Source organism: Chiloscyllium plagiosum, chromosome 29 (genome assembly GCF_004010195.1).
Source record: "Chiloscyllium plagiosum isolate BGI_BamShark_2017 chromosome 29, ASM401019v2, whole genome shotgun sequence".
In the NCBI taxonomy this organism is placed as follows: Eukaryota; Metazoa; Chordata; class Chondrichthyes; order Orectolobiformes; family Hemiscylliidae; genus Chiloscyllium; species Chiloscyllium plagiosum.
The window spans coordinates 985494-1009034 of NC_057738.1; the positions used below are offsets into that span (position 1 = coordinate 985494).

The 23541-nt window shown below is 42.3% G+C and overlaps 1 protein-coding gene across 12 annotated transcripts in view; it reads right to left on the bottom strand.

Moving 5' to 3' along the window:
• LOC122564315 (synaptonemal complex protein 2-like) overlaps window positions 1-23541 on the bottom strand; it is a 277458-nt gene that overhangs the window by 192870 nt on the left and 61047 nt on the right. For 11 of the 12 annotated variants that reach the window (XM_043719015.1, XM_043719016.1, XM_043719006.1 and 8 more), the window contains 2 exons: window positions 18567-18715; window positions 18387-18446 (listed from right to left, as the gene is read on the bottom strand). In XM_043719015.1, coding sequence (XP_043574950.1) covers window positions 18387-18446; window positions 18567-18715 — 209 coding nt within the window. The remainder of the gene's footprint in view (window positions 1-18386; window positions 18447-18566; window positions 18716-23541) is intronic. The other variant, XM_043719018.1, reaches the window with a different exon arrangement.

A 23541-nucleotide genomic window follows, 5' to 3' on the forward strand; every position in this document is an offset into this window, starting at 1 on the left:
GTCTTACGAGGAAAGGCTGAGGGCATTGAGGCTGTTCTCGTTAGAGAGAAGAAGGTTGAGAGGTGACTTAATAGAGACATACAAGATAATCAGAGGGTTAGATAGGGTGGACAAGGAGAGCCTTTTTCCAAGTATGGGGACTGCAAACATGAGGGGACACAACTTTAAAGTGAGGGGAGATAGGTATAAGACAGATGTCAGAGGTAGTTTCTTTAGTCAGAGTAGTAAGGGTATGGAGTGCTTTGCCTGCTTCGCCAAGTTTAAGTGCATTTAAGTCGTCATTGGATAGGCATATGGACATACATGGAATAGTGTAGGTGGGATGGGCTTCAGGTTAGTATGACAGGGCAGTGCAACATCGAGGGCTGAAGCCCTCATCCAGGTCACTTATAAAAATGACATACAGCAGTGGACCCAATACTGCTGTTGCGGTATGCCGCTAGTAACTGGACACAAAGATGCAAATATTAGTTGAGAAATTCAGTACTGTGACGGCAATCATTACGATGAAGAAAACCATTGAACACAACTGGTCGGTGCCAGCTCTGTGAATGAGCATCTCCTTGAACATCTCTTCTAGCACCATTCTCTCACCTTCGCCCTGTAATTCTGCAGATGTTTATTTGAGAAGGAACAATCTTCCCTTTTGAATGCACCTCCATTACACTCCAGACAAACATTACAGACCCAAACACACACGGATGAAAAGATTTTTCTTGAATCACTTTTGCTTCATTTACAAATTACTTAAGATCGCTGCTTGCTCAGTCTCCATACTTTCAGAGGGTATATTTACTAATTATTTACACTGAACTTGAATTTACACTGAATATACATTGAATAGTCTGACAATCAGATTTCTGTTAGCTTCTCTTCTCTAAGGATAGAGCCCCAGCTTTTCCAATCTATCACAATTCAAATTATTCACCCCTGGAACCATGTTCATAAACCACTTCTGCATGCACTCCAATGCCTTCTTGTGCTTCTGAAAACATGGCATCCAGAACTGGATGTTACTAGTTCAGCCTCAGCTGGTGTGTATGATATATTGGCATAATATTTTCACTTTTGCTCCTGTACTCGATGTCATTATTAATAAAGCTTACAATGCAGCCTTGCAAAGCATATACGCTCAACTTACACACTTACACACACACTTACACACACAAAATGCCCCTCAGTTTATTCTCGCTGTTCAAAAGTACAATTTGAGAGATACCACCCCCTTAAATGTTTTCATCAGGCCTACAGAGATTTGGGTTATACAATATCTGCAAGCCTCACAACTGCTGACTTGGACAAGCATCACTGTCACTTGATTATTGTGGTCTCACAATTTGGAAATTCCACACCCGACATCATCACTGCACTGTCACTGCAAAGGGGAGAGGAAACAAACCCAGGGATACAATGTCTTGACAAGGGTTGCAGCAACAAAGAAAGGAAGAGGAGAGCAGTAGTACCAAAATCTTCTAAAAAGGTGGCAGAACAAACTGATACAGCTGTTTATAAAGATAGGGCATTAAAATTTATAAATAGAGGCCCACAGTACAAGAGTCTCAACTGGAGTATTTCAGGAATGATTCCAAAGTGTTTAAATAGTTGCTGACACAATTGGCAATGGTATTACTGGGTACATGAACCTGTAATGAGATGAGAGAAGCAACAATTGTTCTTGGAACAGAGGAAGTTGAGGTGAGCTGATTAATTAGAAACAGTTTTAAAAAAAAAACAAAATTTTTCTCAATGTCCTTCAATGTCAGAGGGAAGCACACAAATACAGCAATTTTTATTATAATGTCCTCCAATGCTTTATAGCAGCATCAGCAACAAAACCTGACACTGATCCTTGAGAAGATATTTAGGTAGATGATCAATTTTAGTCAGAGATAGATTTTAAGGAAGGACTATTCCGTCAAGTGGTAAATGGCAAAAGGGGCACTGAAGCTCTTGGCAGAATCCAAGCAAGGTTCCAGCTCGGAAAGAACTGCCAATGGCACAGGGACCAAAATTGGATATGTCATTAAGATTGGAAGAGCATGGAGCGTTCTCAGGATGGTGGCATTAGAGATTACCTGAAAATCAAATCTTCTCGGCTAACCTTCAGTGAGCTTTGCACAAGTAGTTGGCTGAGAACACACCCTGAGTAAGGCACAGCCCAAGTGACTGCTTTTGTGAATTTGGAACACCATGGGAATTCAGTGCAATGGCAAAAGAGGTCTTTTTGTTTTTGTTTCATATTCTAAGGATTTGTTTTTGTACTTGATGGTTCGCAAGATTATATTCCGTAGCTTCAACTGAGCAGAAAGAAGAGAGCCCTAGTTTAACAGCTGCAGCTTCAGGGATCTGCTGATTGGGAAAACAATGGCACCACAGCAAAGAGGTGTGTTGATTGGTCTGGGATTTTCAAAAGTGTACTGTTTGAAGAAACAGAAGGAGGAATAAGTGAAAGTCAGGGCCAATATAATACATGAAAAAGTAAGCAAAGTAGGGCAAGGAAAGAACAGTTAGCTCAAGCTAAGTTAGTTAATAGTTTTCTTACCTATGCATTTATTTTAAACCTATGGTATACTCCTCCTGTACTATGTGGTCAATCATGGAAGATTCAGGAAGTGTATCCAGCTGCAGCTTCCGATGAACCAAATATCAGAACTGGAGTTGCAGGTGAACTCACTGTGAACCATCAGTGTTGCTGAATGGGCACAGTGAGGTAGCTACACCACAGCTGAAGACTGAACAGGCAGAAAGGCCATGGATGACCATCAGACGGAATAGAGGAAGGCCCATGGTCATCCCTCTTTCTAAAATGTATAATATTTGTACACTGTTTGTACAGGGGAAAGGAGTGCCAGCCAACTTCATATGCAACAGATCTACCCATGGTGTCAAGGGGAAGAAGAAAAACTGCAGGAATATAGTGGTAAAGAATTCAAATGCAAGAGGAACAGATTGGCATTTCAGCAGCTGTAACATACTCCATACTGGTAATAATGGCCATTGCCAGGGTCAGGCATGTCACTGAACAGTTGCAGGGCATTCTGAAAGGCAACAGAAAACAGACAGATGATGGTACATATTGCTCCCAATAATATTAGGTAGGAAAAGGGATAAATGTTCTGCAAGTAGAATTTAGGGAGCTAGGCAGTAGGTTAAAGAAATGTCACAAATCAATGAGTATAGAAATAGTCCAGATCGATGAGACTAAAGAAGAAGGATTTTTCATCGAGGGGAGGTCATGCCTGACAAATCTGCTAGAATTCTTTGAGGAAGTAACAAGCAGGTTAGACCAAGGAGAGCCAATGAATGTTATCTACCTGGACTTCCAGAAGGCCTTTGACAAGGTGCCACACAGGAGGCCACTGAGTAAGATAAAGGCCCATTGTACCAGAGGCAAGGTACTAACATAGACAGAAGCTTGGCTGTCTGGCAGAAAACAGAGAGTGGGAATAAAAAGGTTTTTCCTCAGGATGGCAGTGGGTGACAAGTGGTGTTCATCAAGGCTCCATGTTGGGACCACAGCTTTTCATTTTATACATAATGATCTAGATGAAAGAACTGAGGGCAGTCTGGCTGAGTTTGCCAATGATACAAAGATAGGTGGAAGGAAAGTAGCATTTGAGGCAGCAGGGAGGCTACAAAGGATTTGGACAAGTTAGGACAGTGGGCCCAGAATTGGCAGATGGAGTACAATGTGGGAAAGTGTGAGGTCAGACACTTTGACAGGAAGAAGAGGGGCTTGGACTGTTTTCTAAATGGGGAGAAAATTCAGAAGTCTGAAGTGCAAAGAGACTTGGGAGTTCTAGTCCAGGGTTGTATCAAGGTGAACTTGCAGGTTGAATCAATAGTTAGGAAAGCAAATGCAATGATGGCATTTATTTTGAAAGGACTTGAATATAAAAGCAGGGATGTACTTCTGAGGCTCTGTAAAGCTCTGGTCAGGCCACATTTGAAGTAATGTGCACAGTTTTAGGCCCATATCTCAGGAAGGATGTACTGGCTCTGGAGTGTATTCAGGCGAGGTTCATGAGAATGGTCCCCAGGAATGAAAAGCTTAACATGGAGGAACATTTGAGGTCTCTGGGTCTATACTCGATGGAGTTTAGAAGGAGGAGGTGGGATCTAATTGAAACACACAGAATACTGAATATACTAGACAAAGTATATGTTGGTAAGATGTTTCCATTGGTAGGAGAGACTAGGACCTGAAAGCAAAGAGTAAAGTGAAGATCTTTTACAACATAGATAAGGAGAGATTTCTTCAGCCAGAGAGTGGTGAATCTATGGAATTCACTACCACAGAAGGCTGTGGAGGCCAGGTCATTGAGTAATTTTAAGACTGAGATAGACAGGTTCTGAAACATCAAGGGTTATGGGGAAGAAAGAGGGAGAATAGGGTTGAAAAACTTATCAGCCATGACTGAATGGTGGAGAAGACCCGATGGACGGAATGGCCTAGTTTCTACTCCTAAATCTTATGGTCTTGATTTTTTTTGACATCAGGACTATTTTTATGGTTGGTGAGACAAGTACAAAGTCAACAGGTTACACCTGAACTGGAATGGGACCAGTATCCATGTAGGGACATTTGCTAGTGCTGTTGGGGAGGCTTTAAACTAACTTAGCAGTTTGGGGGAGGGGAAAAAAACAGAGGGGGTAGGATTGGCAGCTCAGTATTCCAACATCGGAGTCTTCAGATGAGACAGGACAGGAACTAAAGAAGGGGTTGCGTTGCAATTTTGATCAGGGAATTTATTCCAGCAGTCAGAGGGAATGCAACCATATGGGAGGAAATTAAAAACTAATAAGGGGCAAATGAGATCACATTACTGGGAGCATGACGGTGTGAAAGATAGAAGAGCAGGTACGTGGGTAAATTTCAGAGTAGTGATAGTGGACTAGGCCATTTGACCTCTTGAACCTGCTCCACCATTGATAGAATCAGGCTGATCATCAAGATTAATATTCTTATTCCACCCTCCCCCAAATGACTTGACCCCTTTAGCCCTAAAAGGGATCTACCTCCTCCTGGAGAACACAATCTTGGCCTCAACCACTTTGTCATGAACTCCACAGGCTCACTCAAAGTTTTCTCACCATCTCAACCCTAAAAGATTTACCCCTTATCCTTAACATTCTAACCCATTGTTCTGGAATAGCGTAGTGACAATAGAGGATTTAAACTTCTTAACATGAACTGCAATAGTTTTTGTGTGAAAGGTTTAAAAGGGAGCAGAATTCTTAAAACTGCACTGGATGCATTTAAGCGAGTACACTGAAGGCCCTGAACTCCACTTTAGGTAATGAAGTCAGCAATTGGTACAAGGGGTCTGGGGATATGGAGGTGGGGAGTGGACGTGGCTGTCAGCAATCCATTAGATTCAGGATTGTTATGGTAAAAAGGAAAAAGTTTAATATAATCAGGTGTGACTTGAATTAGAGTGGACTCTGAGTTGATGAATTCAGGTAATTTTTTTTTGTCAGAGCAGTGAGGTACATTCAAGGAGGAACGATGGAGAGGACAGGGCCAAAATGTTACAATATAGATCAAAAGGTAGAAACACATCCTGCAAACCCTGGATATCACAGGATTTAGAGGATTGAAGACAGACAAAACAGTTTATGGCAGATATCAAGGACTCAAAACAGCAGAAGCCCTGGATGAGTACCAAACATACAAAGGAAACTCAGAAGGAAATTATGAGTGAAAAGAGGGCAAGAAAAGATGAATAGGCAGATGAAATAAATGAAAATCTCAATTATTTTTCAAGTACTTCAAGGATGAAAAGGATAATTAGGGAAACAGTAGGGCCCATAAGTGCCGAAGTGCTAATTGTGTGTGTTTAGCCAGAGGTCAGAGGTGGGATTTCAATAGATACCTTGTGTAGGTGTTCACTAGGTGAAAGGGACAATGTGGGTATAGAAATTGGGGAGAAGGATGACGATACAAACAAAAACATTAGCATAGACAGAGAGACGATTCTTGAGTGGTTTGGCAGGCTTAAGCGTAGGCAAGTCACCAGGGTTTGATGAAATATTTATCCCAGACTGTTGAACAAGAAGAGAGAAGAAATAGCAGCAGGCTTGGCGATAATTTAAAATTCCTCCCCAGTCCTCTGGCAAAAGGAGAGGTGCCAGAGGACTGGGGGACAGTTAACATAGTACTGTTATTCAGGAAGAGAACAAAGGATAAACAAGGAAACCGCATGCTGGTCAGTCTAATATTAGTGGTGGGGAAATTATTGGAGGCAATTCGAAGGGACAGAACTAATATGCACTTGGAGAGGCAGGGATTATTCAAGAATAGTCATCACAGTTTTGTTAAAGACAGGCCACATCTAACCACCCTGATGAAGTTTTTCCAAAGAGGTGTGTAGACTATGGCAGTACACGTCACTGAATCTCCTTGGACTTCTGTCGGGCTTTTGATCAGATCCTACATGGGAGACCAAAGTTAAGAGTCCGTCGGATCCAAGGAAACTTTGGAAATGGGTTGAGCAGCAGAAAGCAGAGGATGATGGTCAAGCTGTAATGAAAGAACAAGGAGCAGTACAGCACAGAAACAGGCCTTTCAGCCCTCCAAGCCTGCACTAACATATTGCTCTTCCATGCAAAACTGTCCACACTTATAGGATCTGTATCCCTCTACTCCCTTCCTATTCATGTATAGTCCCAGATGCTTCTTGAATACTGCTATTTGTCTGCACCTTAAACCGGTGTCCCTAGTAATTGACCCCTTTGCCCTGGGGAAAAACAAACTCATACTTTCCACTCTATCCATGCCAGTCACAACCTTAAAAACTTCTATGAAGTAAATCCCTCAAACTCCTGCATTCCAGTGAAAAATCAACCCAGTCTATTCAACCTTTCTTCATAGCTAAAATCCCCCATACTAGGCAACATCCTGGTAAATCTTTTCCGTACCCTCTCCAAGTCACCGATATCCTTCTGGCGGTGTGGTGACCAGAACTGTACATAACATTCCAAGAGTGGCCTAATGAAAGTTTTTTTAAAGCTGCAGCATAATTTGTCTATCCTTGTACTCAATGCCCCTTCCAAGGAAGGCAAGCATGCCAAAGGCCTTTTTTATTATCTTATCTACCTGCACTGCCACCTTCAGTGATTCTGTGGACCTGCACTCCCAGATCCTTCTGCATATCAATACTCCTCAGGGTTCTGCCATTCACTGTATAATTTCTACTTGTACTTGACCTTTCAAAGTGCATGACCTCACATTTTTCTAGATTAAACTCAATCTGGCATTGTGCGACTGGAAGCTGTGTTCAGTGGGCTTCAACTGGGGCCAGTTGGGGCTTTTCCTTTGGGAATACTTACAATGATTTAGACTTGAAAGTCTGATTCACGATTGCAATACAGAGACTCTAACCTCATCTTTAATACAATATCTGAGCTGAGGTGTCACTTTTTTTTCCCCAAACAGAAAGTTGTTATCTTGAGAATGTGACTTAATAGTTAGGGGATTTACATATTAATGAACCAAAACTTGCAACCCATTCTAAAAGCTGAAAGACTTAACAGCAATCTAAGTTTGTTCAACATATCATTTCAGTTGCATGACACTATGACCTTTTGCTAGAAATTCTGCCCCACTAGTTACCTGATGAAGGAGCAGCTCTGAGAGCTAGTACTTCCAAATAAACCTGTGGGACTGTAACCTGGTGTTGTGCGATTTTTACCTTCTTCCAACCCTGTCCAACACTGGCTCCTCCACATGTTATTTTACTGCATTACACAACACCAGGTTATAGTCCAACAGGTCTATATATTTGGAAGCACTAGCTTTCAGAGCACTGCTCCTTCATCAGGTGGTTGTGGAGAATAAGATCGTAAGACACAGAATTTATAGCAAAAGTTTACAATGTGATGTAACTGAAATTATACATTGAAAAAGACCTGGATTGCTTGTTAAGTCTCTAATCTTTTAAAATGACCATGTTGGTTTCAGTTCTTTCATATGTAATTTGCAAAATTTCTTTTTAAAAAAGTGAACTTTAACAATTGGTATCATGTTGGCCCAGATAATGTAGGTGTGAGTTTCCCTGCCACAATGGTCAGACTGCTTCTAATCTAAAGAACAAATTTAGAGAATCTTACATGGATTCATGCAGATTTTGAACAACGTAAAATGTAATTCTGCAAGTACAAATTCACCCCACAACCATGTGTATGTGTGCATATGGGTGTGTGTGTTGGGCGGGGTGGGTGTGGGGGTGATGAGTTTCTGTGAGAGGGTGTGTGTATGTGAGTGAGTGTAAAGGAGTGAGGGCATAGGTCTGTTTGACCTCCTCAGGAGGCAGACACCGACAGGGTACCTTTTGCTGTCCAATATTTCCCAGGTGCCGAAAAACTACATGTTCTTCGCAGCCTGCAACACATTATCAATGAGGATGAGCACCTCACCAAGACCATCCCCACACCTCCACTTCTCACCTTTAAACAGCCACCAAATCTCAAACAGATCATTTGTAGCTAACTGCCTGGCTTTCAGGACAATACCATACAACCTTGTCACAGTAGATGCTGCAAGACGTGTCAGAGTGTGGACATGGATACCACCATGTACGTTGCAGGTACTCATATGACTCAGCCAACATGGTCTATCTTATACACTGCAGGCAAGGATGCCCTGAGGCACTGTACATTGGTGAAACCAAACTGAGGCTTTGGCAACGGATGAATGGACACCGCAGAACAAATTAAAAGACAGGAGTGCTCCCTCCCACTCAGAGCACTGCAGCAGTAACCTCGGGCCTTCGGGTGACCGTCTTCCAAGGCGAATTTTGGGACAGGCAACAACGAAAAGCAGCCGCGCAGAGGCAGATAGCCAAGTTCGGTACCCATGGGGATGGCCTCAACCAGGGCTTTGGCTTAAAGTCACATGACAGGTGACCCCATTGCACTATATACACACACACAGACACTCGAACACACACACACACACATAACCCTCCCCACCCCCACACAAACACACAAAAGTTTATGGGGTGGGTTTGTACTTGCAGAATTACATTTTACTTTGCTCAAAAACTGCATGAATCCATGTAATATTCTGGAAATCCAGTTTTTTAGATTAGAATCAGTCTGACCATTGTGGCAAAGACAGCCTCACAGGAAGCCAACACCATCAATATATTATCTGGGCCGACATGACACCAATTGTTAAAGTTCACTTGAGAATGTACCTTTTAAAAGTAGTTTTGCGATTTACATGTGAAAGAACTGAAACCAACATGCCCATTCAAAATGATGGGAGACTTAAACAATCCAGGTCTTTTTCAATAGATAATTTCAGTTACATCACACTGTAAACTTTTGCTATAAATTCTGTCTTACGATCTTATACTCCACAACCACCTAATGAAGGAGCAGCGCTGGCAATTTAGTATGGCCAATTCACCTGACCTGCACATCTTTGTGACTGTGGGAGGAAACCGGAGCACCCGGAGGAAACCCACGCAGACACGGGGAGAACGTGCAAACTCCACACAGTCAGTCGCCTGAGGCGGGAATTGAACCCAGGTCTCTGGCGCTGCGAGGCAGCAGTGCTAACCACTGTGCCACCGTGCCGCCCACAGTCCAACTTTGTACACCCCAGTCCAACATTGGCATCTCCAAATCATTTATTACTGGAGGCAAAGAGTTTAAACAGTAGCAACATCATGCTGGAGCTGTATAAAAATTTCAGTAAGGCCAGAGCTGGAATAGTGATTGCATTTCTGGAATCTACATTACACTGGGTGCAGAGGAGATTTAACAGGATGTTGTCTGGACTGGAGAATTTCAGTTATGAAGAGAGAATGGATTTCCTATGGTTGTTTTCCTTGGAACAGAGAGGGGACATGATGGGGATAAATAGGTTGTGTGGGGCACAGATAATGTAGGTAGAAGAGACAGAGTTTGAGAGGTTGAGAGGGTGGGGAAAGAATTCACCCAGAGGGTGGTGAGAATCTGGAAAGCTGATAGAGGCAGAAACCCTCAACAATTTCGTACTTAAAATGTGCACTTGCAATGCCAAGGCAAGGCAAGGTCATTAGCTAAAAGCTCGAAAATGGGATTCGAATAGTTAGATAGCTAGTTTGGACCAGTGCAGACTCGATGGCCGAAGGCCTCCTTCTGTGCTGCAGACCTTTGTGACTCTAAGCATTTTGCTACCTCCCGCAAAAACCATTTACGGTCAAATTTCAATGGGTATTGTTTTTTGGATTGTAACAACATATTGCGATCTGAAATGGTTAGTATACAGCAGTTCCAATGACTTTTAATCAATTCTAAAAAAACTCATTGGGTTCTGAGGAAGGGTCACAGGACCCGAAATGTTAACTCCATTCTCTTCAGTTTTGCTGCTGAGCTATTCCAGCAACTTCTGCTTTTGCTTCTCAGTTACAGCATCCACAAGTCCTTCAGTTTTTATGTATTAAAAAGTTTGTTGCAATAAACTCAACACAATAGTTCTCGCAAATCTCCCCAACCCAAGATACATCGTGGCCACACAGGTCCCAACTACTCTACAATCAGTTCTGATGATCCAATTTGATGCACTCATTCCTATACCAATTCTTAGGCCACATGCTTAAATCGGTCTATTCCTACACATGAGCAGATGGCAGTGGGAGTAACCAACAGACTGTTGTTCAACATGCTTTTAAAAAGAAATCACAACTTCCTGAAATTAGCTTTCAGAACCTGATTCGGATCTCTTCTGCCTTCTCTTATCAGTACAAAATTGGACCATGACAACTGTATTTTCACTCACCCCCAAAGTCCTACAGCTACTCTGACATCATTTACCCAAGCATCAAGAAAACAACATATCCCGGAGTTACATGGATTGTGACAAACATCTGTCTGGTTCTGATGCTTCCACTTCACTTCAGCTCTTGTACAATTTAGCCACATGTGGTGCTAGAGACACACCCCTAAAACAGATATGTGCCAACACACAAACACAGGGAAAACTAATTGGTAAGCATCCCAGGTATTCCTGCACTTTGAATCTTCCGTACAGCCAGGCCATTACTTATTTGTTTGAATCTCCTGGATGAGCCACCATTCTGATTTCCACAGCATGGCTGTCATTTATCTCTGGTAGTATTTGACTTAGTATGCAATCAAGCAGCCCTCAAAATTTAAATCAGAGTCCAAGAGAGTATGCTCTGCAAGGTAGGAGTCATGCCTTTAAAAAAGCACGATGTTGGGTTAGTTGAAGGTCAATCATCTCAGGTACAAAAACTCCAATATAGGAGATTCCAGTATAAAGTCCTGGACTGAACAATCTTACAATATTTCTGTGAACTTCCCGCCATGTTAATTGCCAGAAGTGAGAACATGTATTGGTGATTGCACAACATCGCTCATGACTCCTCAGATCTCTAACAGTGAGCACTAAACAAGAACTATTAACAAACCCAAGCTGCCTTTTTCTTAACTAACCACCATCTGACCCCAACACAATTATTAAACAGTAAGTCAACTTGTTCTCCCAAAGTCCATACAGTCTCTTATGCTGTCTCCCTTCTGGTGTTCAGAATCTGCTGGTTCCTTCCAATTCTGCTGTCTTCTCCTTTTTACTGTGAATATCTTTGTATTAAGTTTCTTGATACCTTTAATAGATGATGCCTTCTAAGAGATTTCTTTTGAGAGCCCCTTTCAGATGGCATGTACTCTCTGGTTCGATGGGCAGTTAGCTCTAACCAATTTTGAAAACTGCCTTTCTTTTTACACCCTCAACATCTTACCCTCTCATTGGGCTGATGTTGTTAATACAATAAATTCAAATTCAATTGGTTTTTGGTATCCTGGGCATAATTTAATTAATGTGTTAAATTCAAATCCAGTTGCCTTAACATCAAAGCACAACCCCAAGCCAATTGCTACATATTATTAATTCTCTGCACCTGTCAGCTAATCACAGACTCATGCGGTCAGCTCAGAAAAGTCACTTGTCCCAAAGTGACCATACACTTTTTCAGCTTCATAACAACTGCTGGATTGAAACCCCAGCTGCCACTTTCAATTTTAACCTTCTACAATCATGCACCATAGCAGATGTGCACATCTACAAGATGCATTGCATCAGTTCACCAAGACTCCGCCCAACAGCAATTTCCAAATCTACAACCACCGCCACCTAAAAGAAAAAAGGACAGCAGGTGAATGGGAAAGCCATCACTTACAGGCTCCCCTCTAAACCACACAGTACTCTGACTTGGAACTACATTATTCTTTCACTCACACTGGGTAAAAATTATAGAATTCCCTGCCTCTCCTGGATTGCAGCTATTCAAGGGATACTCCACCACCACCACCTTCAATCAACAGCAATTAAGGTTGTGCAATAAATGTTTGGTCAGGTAATTATGCCCGCATCCCAAATGCAAGAATAAACAGAACACTAAAATTGAGTGTGTGTAAAGTAGTCTAAGCCTCAGAGGATACAGGTGAGAGTGGGGGAGTGTATATCTGTAGGAGTGTGAGAGTGTCTGTGTGCGTGCCTGGGGTTGGAGGGGGGGGGGGGGTTGTGAGTGTCGTGGAGTGTCTGTGAGAGAGAGTGTATATGTGTGTGTGAGTGTAAAGTGGTCTAAGTCTGTGAAAGGATTCATGTGGGAGTGTGTGCATCTGTATGTCTGTATTTATGCGTGTGCACAGGAGTGTGTGTGTGTGTGTGTGTGTGGTCACCTATAGTGTGACATGAATCCAAGGTCCCAGTTGAGGCCCTCCCTACGGGTACGGAACTTAGCTATCAGCCTCTGCTTGGCCACTTTTCGCTGCTGCCTGTCCTGAAGTCCGCCTTGGAGGATGGTCACCTGAAGGTTCGAGGTAAAACTGGACCGCTGAAGTTTTCCCCAACTGGGAGGGAACACTCCTGTTGTGCGGTATCCATTCATCCGTTGCCGTAGCCTTTGCTCAGTTTCACCGACGTACCATCCCTCAGGGCATCCTTGCCTGCAGTGTATGAGATAGACAATGTTGGCTGAGTCGCACGAGTACCTGCCACATATAAGGTGGGAGTGTTCCCACGTGTAATGATGGCGTCCATGTCCGCACACTGACACGTCTTACAGCGGCTACCATGACAGGGCTTGTCCTGGAGTTGTCCTGAAGGCCGGGCAGCTCGCTGCAAACAATGATCTGTTTGAGGTTTAGTGGCTGTTTAAAGGCAAGCAGTGGAGGTGTGGGGAAGGTCTTGGTGAGGTACTCATCCTCACTGATAACGTGTTGCAGGTCACGAAGAACATGGCGTCATTTTTCGGCTCCTGGGAAGTACTGGACAACAAAGGGTACCCTGTCAGTTGCAGCACGTGTCTTTCTCCTGAGGAGGTCATTACGGTTGCTTGCTGTAGCACATCTGAACTGGTGGTCGATGAGTTGAACATCGTACCCCGTTCTTATGAGGGCATCCCAGAGTACTTCCAGGTGCCTGTCACGTTCCTCCTCATCTGAACAGATCTGGTGTTCGCATAGGGCTTGTCCATAGGGGATGGTTGTTTTAATATGTTGAGTGGAAGCATTGTGAGGTTGTCTGTAAGTTTGTGGTAGAGTATCATGCTGAGGCATCCATCCTTGATGGAGATGCAGAGTTCAAGAACAAGACAGATAGTAGAGAGTAGTCCATGATGGTGGGATGAAACTTGTTGATATCACTGTGTAGTTTGATCAGTGATTCCTCGCCATGGGTCCAGAGTAAAAAAATGTCATCAATGTACCTGGTGTATAATGTTGGTTGGAGGTCCTGTGTAGAAAATAAGTCTTGTTCGTACCTGTGCAGGAAGATGTTGGCATATTGGGGAGCAAATCTGGTCCCCATGGCTGTTCCATGTGTCTGGATAAAGAATTGGTTGTCAAAGGTAAAGACGTTGTGATCGAGGATAAATCGGATGAGTTGTAGGATGGTGTTTGGAGATTGGCAGTTGTTGGTGTTGAGTACGAAGGCTATTGCCGCGATGCCGTCATTGTGGGGGATGCTGGTGTAGTGTAAACTTCCATTGTGACGAGGAATGTTCCCGATTCGACTGGTCCGTGGGTGCTGAGTTTCTGTAAGAAATCCGTAGTGTCGTAACAGAAGCTGGGGAATCCGCTGTACAATGGGTTTCAGGATTAGATTAGATTTCTTACAGTATAGAAACAGGCCCTTTGGCCCAACCAGTCCACACCGACCCTCCAAAGAGTAACCCACCCAGACCCATTTCTGGGTAATACACCTAACACTATGGGCAATTTAGCACAGCCAATTTACCTGACCTGCACATCTTTGGATTTTGAGAGGAAACCGGACCACCCGGAGGAAACCCGCGCAGACACGGGGAGAATGTGCAAACTCCACACAGACAGTTGCCCGAGACAGGATTTGAACCCAGGTCCCTGGTGCTGTGAGGCAGCAGTGCTAACCATTGAACCAACGGCCTTCCATAAAGCTGTAGAGATTCTCACACAGGGTCCCATTGCCTGATACACTGGGACGTTCTGGTGTATTGGCTTTGTGTATCTTTGGAAGGCAGCTGAAGTCTCCTACGTGAGAAGTATGTGGGATGTGGGCACCTAGGGAACTCTAAAAGACTGGATCCAAAGTCCTGATCAATGTGTTTAGTTCACAAGTGTGCTGTTTGGTTGGATCAGCCGGGGTAGTTACCTGTAGTGTTCCTAGTTGTTCAGTTGTCAGTATACTTTCTTGCAGTTCTATTCTGAATGACGATGGCTCCTCCTCCTCTATCTGCAGGTTTGATGACAATGTTGTGATAAGTTTTGAGAGTATGGATGGCATTGCGTTGTGAACGGGTGTTGTCTTACTCTACCTTGTGGGTACAGTTGATGAACCTAGCATTTATATATTTCCTGACTGTTTGAGCATACATGTCAAGCTCAGGGCAGCAGCCCTCCAGTAGGGTCCAAGTTGACTCCTCCTTTAGTCGCTCCTCTACAGATTCCTGAGATGACTGTTCCAGTTCATCAGTGGGCTTGTTGGGATCACTGCTGGCACCTTGAAAGAATTCCCGGAGTCTCATTTGGCTGATCAATTCCTCAGTGTCTACTGCAAGAACCAAACAGTCCATTTTGGTGGTGGGGTAGAAACTGAGACCCCTTCTCAGGACTTCAATCTCTTCTGGTCGAAGGGTGTGGTTTGAAAAGTTGTGGTCCACAGCGATAACGTGGTGCTAGAGTGGGCTTCGCTACTACTGGTGAGAATGCCAAGTTTCTCTAGTTTTTTTGTCCTTGGTGTACATGTGAGTGGTGTGGTTTTGTCGGGTGAAAAGATAACTGTGGAGAAGGTATTTGTGCTTGGGAAATCATGCCTCACAAAGTTGTTTGAGCTTTTTTGAAGAAGTGACCAAGATAGATGGATGAAGGCAGAGTGGTAGACATTATTTACATGGACTTTAGCAAAGTCTTTGACAAGGTCCTGCATGGTAGATTGGTTAATAATTTAGATCACATGGGATCCAGGGACAGCGAGTCAATTGGATACAAAATTGGTTTGATGCTAGGAGACAATGTAGTGGTAGGGGGTTATTGCTCAGATGGAGATCTATGACCAGCGGTGAGCTGCAAGGATCAGTGCTGGGTCCACCATAGTTTGTCATTTATGTAAAGTGATTTGGATGAAAATATAGGCAGCGTGGTTGGTGAGTTTGTGAATGACACCAAAATTGGTGGTATAGTGGGCAGCAAAGGTAATTAGCTAACAGTGCAATGAGATCTTGATCAACTGGGCCAGCAGACTGAGAATTGGTAGATGGGAGTTTAAGTTAAATACGTAAATGTGTGGTGTTGCATTTTGGGCAGATAACTCATGATACTACTTACCTATAACACCTACCATGAACTGTGTAAGTGTTAACGAACAGAGAGATCTAGTTCCTTGAAAGTGGTGTCACAGGTAGACAGGGCGATGAAAGGTAGTGCTTGGCACACTTTCCATCATCAGTCTGAGCACAGAGTACAGGAATGGGACATTGTGTTACAGCTCTACAAGACATTGCTAAGGCCACATTTGTTGTACTGAATGCAAACAATTCTAGGAGAAAGTGAGGACTGCAGATGCTGGAGATCAGAGCTGAAAAATGTGTTGCTGGAAAAGTGCAGGTCAGGCAGCATCCAAGGAGCAGGAGAATCGACGTTTTGGGCATAAGCCCTTCCTGAAGAAGGGCTTATGCCCGAAACGTCGATTTTCCTGCTCCTTGGATGCTGCCTGACCTGCTGCGCTTTTCCAGCGACTTATTTTTCATGCAAACAATTCTAGTCATCCTGCTGTAGGAAGGATGTTATTCAATTGAAAAGAATGCAAAAGCGATTACCTAGACTGGAGGGTTTGTGTTGCAAGGAGAAGCTGGATAGAATGGGACATTTTCACATTGGAGCAGAGTAGTCATCTTACTGAGATTTATAAAATCATGAGGGCTATTCATCTTATCTATGCCCAAGGTATTTTCCCTAGGGTAAGTGGATCCAAAACTAGATGGCATAAATTTAAAGTGAGGGGAAAGATTTAAAGGGAACTGCGGTGCAACGTTTGCACACAGAGGCTGGAGTTGCCAGAGGAAGTGATAAAGCCAGGTTTAACTAAACACAAGATATTTGAACAAGTCCATCGAGAGGAAAAAAATTAGAAGGTTGTAGGTCAAACACAGGCAAATGGGATTAGCTCAGTTTAGAAAACAGTCAGCCTGGATGAGTTGGCCAAAGGGTTTTGTACTATATGGCTTTACGGGCTGTGAATAGACAACAAGATATTGAAAATACAAATAAATGATTATACATTCGATGTTTTGGAAATATACAAATAGGTACAGGAGTCAGCCATTCAAGCCTGCACTACCATTCAGTATGATAATGACTGATCATGCAATTTCAATACCACTCCAACTTTCTCTCCAAACCCCTTGATCACTCTTGCCACAGGGGCCACATCCAGCTCTCTCGCGAATGTATCTAACAAACCAGCCCCAGCAGTTTTCTCTAGTCAAGAATTCCACAGGTTCACAACAGTGAGGGAAGAAATTCTTCCTCATCTTCGTGCTGAAAGGTTGAAACCTTATTCTTAGACTATTATCCCTAGGTCTGGACTTGCACAACATTGGGAACATTTTTCCCACATCTAACCTGTCCAAACCCATCAGGATTCGATGTTGCTCTGACATCCCCACTCATTTTTCTAAATTCCAGTGAGTACAAGCCCAGTCAATCCAGTCCATCCTCAAACGTCAGTCCTGCCATCCCAGGAATTAGTCTGGTGAACCTTTGCTGGACTCCCTCAATAGCAAGAATGTACTTCTTCAGACCAGCAGATCAAAATCTCTCTCAGTACTCAACATGTGGTCTCACCAAGGCCCTGTACAACTACAGCAAGACATCCCTATGCCTATAGGGAGGTACTCTTGTTATGAAGTCCAAGATGTCATTAACTTACCTCACTGCCTGCTGCACCTGCATGTCAAACTTCAGCGACTGTTCCACCAGGACATCCAGGTCTCACTGCACCTCACCTTTTCCTAAACTGCCATTCAGGTAATCGTCTGTCTTCCAGTTTTTGCCATCAAAGTGGATAACCTCACATTTATCCACATTATATTGCATTTGCCAAGTATTTGCCCACTCAGCCATTCTGTCCAAGTCACCCGGCAGCCTCTTAGCATCCTCCTCACAGCACATACTGCCACCCAGCTTAGCGTCATCTCCAAATTTAGGACTATTGCATTCAATTCCTCCATCCAAATTGTTAATGTACTTTGTGAACAGCTGGGGCCCCAGCACTCAATCCTGTGGTAACCCATTCATCTCTGTCTACTACCCTGAACCCATTTATTCCAAATCTCTGCTTTCTGTCTGCCGACCAGTTCTCTAGTCACATCAATACATTACCTAAGCTTAATTTTACTTACTAACCTAGTGTGAAACCTTGTCAAAAGCCTTTTGAAAGTCAAATCTGAAATCCAGATACACAATATCCACTGATTCTTCCCCACTGTACTCATCACATCCTCAAAAATGTCCAGAAGATTTGTTAAGCATGATTTCCCTTTGGTGAGTTCATGCTGACTTGGACAGATTCCGTCACCACTTTGCAAATGCTCAGTTGTTGCACTCTTAACAATAAGGGCTTATGCCCAAAACGTTGATTCTCCTGCTCTTCAAATGCTGCCTGACTTGCTGTGCTTTTCCAGCACCACATTCTCAACTCCAATCTCCTGCATCTGCGGTCCTCACTTTCTTCCAGCATTTCCCCACCAACGATATCATGCTAACTGGTCTATAATTATACTGTCTCTCCCTTATATTTTTTGCTTTATAAAACCCTGAAGCCAATGTTTTGCTTTTAATAGGTTTGATGAATTACTGTACTTGAAATAAATTTGAGATTTATGATGCTTCCCTACCTTATTTGAGGCCAGGTGCGTGCTCTTCAATTGAGATTCAATAGGAGACCCAACCAAATCCTGCAATTCAAGTAATAGATGAGATTTGCAGGTATATTAAACAAGATGACATTCACCAAATTTACATCTCCCATCACCACATCATGCAGCTTTGAGAACCATGTAAAAATTTTAACTTGCCAGTAGTTTCTCATTGCCATATACCAATTTGGTTGTGTTCAGGACATCAAATGTAGAGTCAAAGTATATTTTCACCTTTTTTCCTTTCTTTTTACCGACAGACAGCAGTCCTTTCAGAATTATGACGAGAATTGTAGTTGCATTAACTTCTGTTAATTTGAGAGGCCATATTTTAGAAACAGAAGTACACAAGTCCTTGCAATCTAACTCCAATTAAACATCAATCTTCAAAAAATTAGCATAATCTTTGCACCATCTTCCTACATTTGTATTCTAACCAACTTGAGACACTAAATAGAGAGATATTTCCTCCTTGGGTGGAAAAAGCACAAGATATTCTATTTTCCATCTTTTTGTGTTGTGAAAATGCTGAGCCAGAAAACCTTAACTAATTCAATTGAAAATGTTAGAATGCTGAAGATAGCATAAATATACTTCCTTCCAATGATGCCAAGTCTTGCATTAGTCAAGATTCTCAATGCTGAGTCATGCACATTGAAGAATTCTTGAGGAAAAAGGCAAATCATACTTTAATGAAATTTTACTTGCTTACACATCTCAAAGTACTTAATTTGAACTAGATACAAATCTGTTTTGACCTGTGTGCACTTTATTTCATTGGTTACTGATTGATTACATGGATAAGAACATTAGATTTCAGCACACGAAGATAATGTATAGAGATCAGAGGTACTATCTTTGACAGAGTTGCACCAGCCTAGCAAAAGCAATCACACCTAGTAATTAAATCCACAAACAACCACATTATGGTTGAAGGCAAACAATATCCAATGACAATGGATGGAAAGCAAAGACAGCGATCACAGCATAAATCAAATTTCTCAGTAACCATCAACAAAACAGAAGCACTGCTTGTACTTCATGGACACAAACCTGGAGTCAATTTTAAGATGTGCCATGTCTGAAACCCAAGTCAGAATTCCAATCTTTAGGGAAGCAAGCTAATGGAAGTTTCTCACTAAGGTGATAGTTATTTGCTGTGTAACTACACATATCAAATGACAATTACTTGTGTTGTATGCAAGGCATTTTCTTCTAAAGTTTCATGAAAATGGTGACAGCATAGTCTCATAGATACATTAGCTATGATTCCTATTCAGACATCGCTTTAGAGTACTGATAGTCAGCTTTGACTGCATTCCACGCAATGAAGCAATAGGAAGATGATTTCAATTATGTTTGTAATTTCCAAATAAAAACAGTTGTGCATCCTATAATTCCATAGGCAGATCATACCATATGGAGTACATCAGAGTATTTCTCAGGATTATGCTCTCCAATTTGACCCAGTTCAATATAAACTGATCATTTTGCATTCTCTCTTCCATAAATTAGTCATATGCGATGGAGAGCTCAAAATAGCAGAATGCAGGTTTTGAATATTTTTACTGCTGTATGCCTAAACTTTTTTTTAAGATTAGATTTTTTTTAGATTACTTACAGTGTGGAAACAGGCCCTTTGGCCCCAACAAGTCCATACCGACTCTTTGAAGAGCAACCCACCCAGACCCATTCCCTACATTTACCCCTTCCCCTAACATTACGGGCAATTTAGCATGGCCAATTCACCTAACCTGCACATTTTTGAACTGTGGGAGGAAACCGGAGCACCCAGAGGAAATCCACGCAGACACGGAGAATGCGCAAACTCCATACAGACAGTTGCCTGAGGCAGGAATTCTTTTTGGTCTTTTATCAGTTTGATTTATTGTTATGTAGCGATACAGTAAGAAAAACGTTATTTTGTGCTATACAGGCAGATCCTACCATATGGAGCTCAGAGTAATGGGGAGTGGGGGATCAACATGAACATTTGAGGTGTCCATTCAGAAGTTTGATAACAGTAGGGAAGCACTGTTCTTGAATCTGTTGACACATGTATTCAAACATTCTGCATCTTCTGCTCAATGGAAGAGGTTAGAAAAGAGTATAACCGGGGGAGGGAGTTTTGATTTGGATAGTTGCTTTCCCAATGCAGGGTCTGATTTTCCCAATACCAAAGATTTGCAGCTCTCATCCAATAATTATTTTGAACAATGGCTATTCATTCTACAAACAAACATTAAGTATTACTGCTCAACAATTGTGCAGTTTCACCTAGTGGCATCAAAGGGTCAAGATTAAAAATGGCAGAATGGGGAACAAAAGCCAGACTAATAAATCCAGGAAGCAGTCACACCCCACAAACCAATTTTGCTCTTTTAGTTTTTATTAGTAGTTGGGAACAAAAGGATATGACTACTGCTCAGAAACCTAAGGTGGCAATTAATACAAAAATTAAGATGCATCAGCCTTTACTATGCTCCAACAGGCAGAAGATCATTTTTATGGCTATGGAGGAGAACAACGACTGCAAGTTTGATTTTTAAAAAAATCACAGCAAAGTATAAAGACCAGCTAGCAAGACAGGAAAAGAATATGGCAATGAAAGAGAACATTTTCAGGAAAAGAATATTGCACTCTACGGACTCAAATGGCTGCCCAAAATACTGTTGTCTGTCTACTGCCAAAATTAACAACATTTTCTTACAGCCAGACAAAGGTTCAGAGGGGTTGCTTTCTTTTGGTGGTTGCTGCAAGACCAAGCAATAGTGGATCACATTTAAAATGGATAAGTGAAGAGTTATCCACTTCAGTCAGAGGAACAGAAAGGCAACCTGTTACCTTAAATGGAAAGAAACCTCAGATTGCTTTGTTGCAAAGGGATTTGGATATCTTCATACATGAAAACACAGAATGCTGTTTCACCAGAATTTTGGGATTTATTGCTAAGAGAGTATAAAAGTAGGAAGTTTACTGCAATTGTACAAGATATTAATGAGACCACACCTGGAGTATTGTATACAATTTTATTTAAGGAGAATGCAGCTGCTTTGGAGGCAGTTCAGAGGACGTACACTAGATCAAATCCAGTGATGAAGGACTTGTCTTATGAAGAGAGGTTGTGAAGTTTGGATTTTACTGTCTTTAGGAGAGGTGAGGAGATTGAATTGAAGAATAAAAAGATGCCACTGGGGATTGGCAAAGCAGACAACAAAGGATGTTTCCTTGTGAGAGCAATCAGGAATGTGATGTTACAGTTTTAGAATAAGGGGCAGCATATTTAGAATTGAAATGAGGAGAAATGATTTCTCTCAATGGATTATGAATCTGTGAAATTCACTATCCCAGAAAGCAGTGGATGCTGGGACACTAAATAAAATTTGAGGAGATACAGATTTTTAAATTAGTAATGGGTAGAAGAGTTAGTGGAGAACAGGCTGGAAAGTGTAGTTGGGACCAAGAAGAGATCAGCCACAGTCATACCAAATGGCAGAGAAGGCTTGAGGGACTTAATGGACCACTTCTGTTCTTTGTCCTCATGTGGGAATTTTCATCCATTCCTTTGTTAGCTCTAGGCTGGACTATGCTGATGCCCCATTGAAGGGTCTTCCAGTCTACCTTATGTATATTTGAGTCATTCAAAATTAGGATCCTTCCATTCCTACTAATTGTAGGCAATTGTGTTGAAAGCCAATTTCTGTCAGAAATGTAACTATCAAGTTAGACTCCAACCATTCAATCTCTTCAAAATATTAGTTGCACACAATTCTGTCAGATTTAAGAACAGCTTCTTTCTCACTATTCTCAGGCTTATGAACAGACTGCTCATAATATGGATGTTTCTCTGAACCTTCTCTGTAGCTGTAACACTATGTTCTGCATTCTATTTTATTGCCCTAATGTATTTGCCTTAAATTGGAGCCCTTTTATTCTGAGACTATGCTCTCTGGTCGTAGTTTCTCCCATCAGACCCAGGATGAGAACATGTCAACATCACGCTGACCAACTGCTGGATGATGTAGGATATGGGATTATGCCATTACAGTGCAAACATCCACTTGTCAATCATGATGCATTTCTAGGCTAGAACTTGGTCACCCTGAAAGGAGCATCTCTGATTCTCTTCTGGACATCTGGGCTAATTGATTCTTCTTTAATAAGCTTATATGTTTCTTGAGGTAGCAACAAGCTGAATATGATTCATAACTTCCTTTTAAACAGAATGTATTACAAGTTCTAGGCAATGACATGAAATGTGCTTTGGTACGTGGCCAGGAAGAAATTGACTGAATGAATTAGTGACCTCTTCCCTCTTTGACTCTTCTAATGACTGCTTGAAAGATTGCATGCAAGACCACTCGTCAAGCCACATTCCCATGTGTTGGGAATGCCTATCACCAGAAGGCCTCAAGAAGGGGCATCTGCCTTACCTCCCGAAAGCAGCACATCATCCGTGGAGCAAGCTATCATAGCCAGTGAGGATACCACGCATGGAAGAAATGAAGTTTGCAAGTAAAGGGGGATAGGGTTTATAGTTAGTCAATGTTACATTGAAATCTCCATGTTGGGTTATATTAAACAACAGGATTTTACGCTCTTAGTTCTGGCTGGAGTCTAGCAAGGCCCAGTACATAAGACCATAAGACAATAAGACATAGGAGCGGAAGGAAGGCCATTCGGCCCATCGAGTCCACTCCGCCATTCAATCATGGCTGATGGGCATTTCACCCCACTTACTCGAGTCCACTCCGCCATTCAATCATGGCTGATGGGCATTTCAACTCCACTTACCCGCATTCTCCCCATAGCCCTTAATTCCTTGTGACATCAAGAATTTATCAATTTCTGCCTTGAAGACATTTAGCGTCCCAGCCTCCACTGTACTCTGTGGCAATGAATTCCACAGGCCCACCACTCTCTGGCTAAAGAAATGTCTCCGCATTTCTGTTCTGAATTTACCCCCTCTAATTCTAAGGCTGTGTCCACGGGTCCTAGTCTCCTCGCCTAACGGAAACAATTTCCTAGCGTCCACCCTTTCCAAGCCATGTATTATCTTGTAAGTTTCTATTAGATCTCCCCTTAATCTTCTAAACTCCAATGAATACAATCACAGGATCCTCAGCCGTTCCTC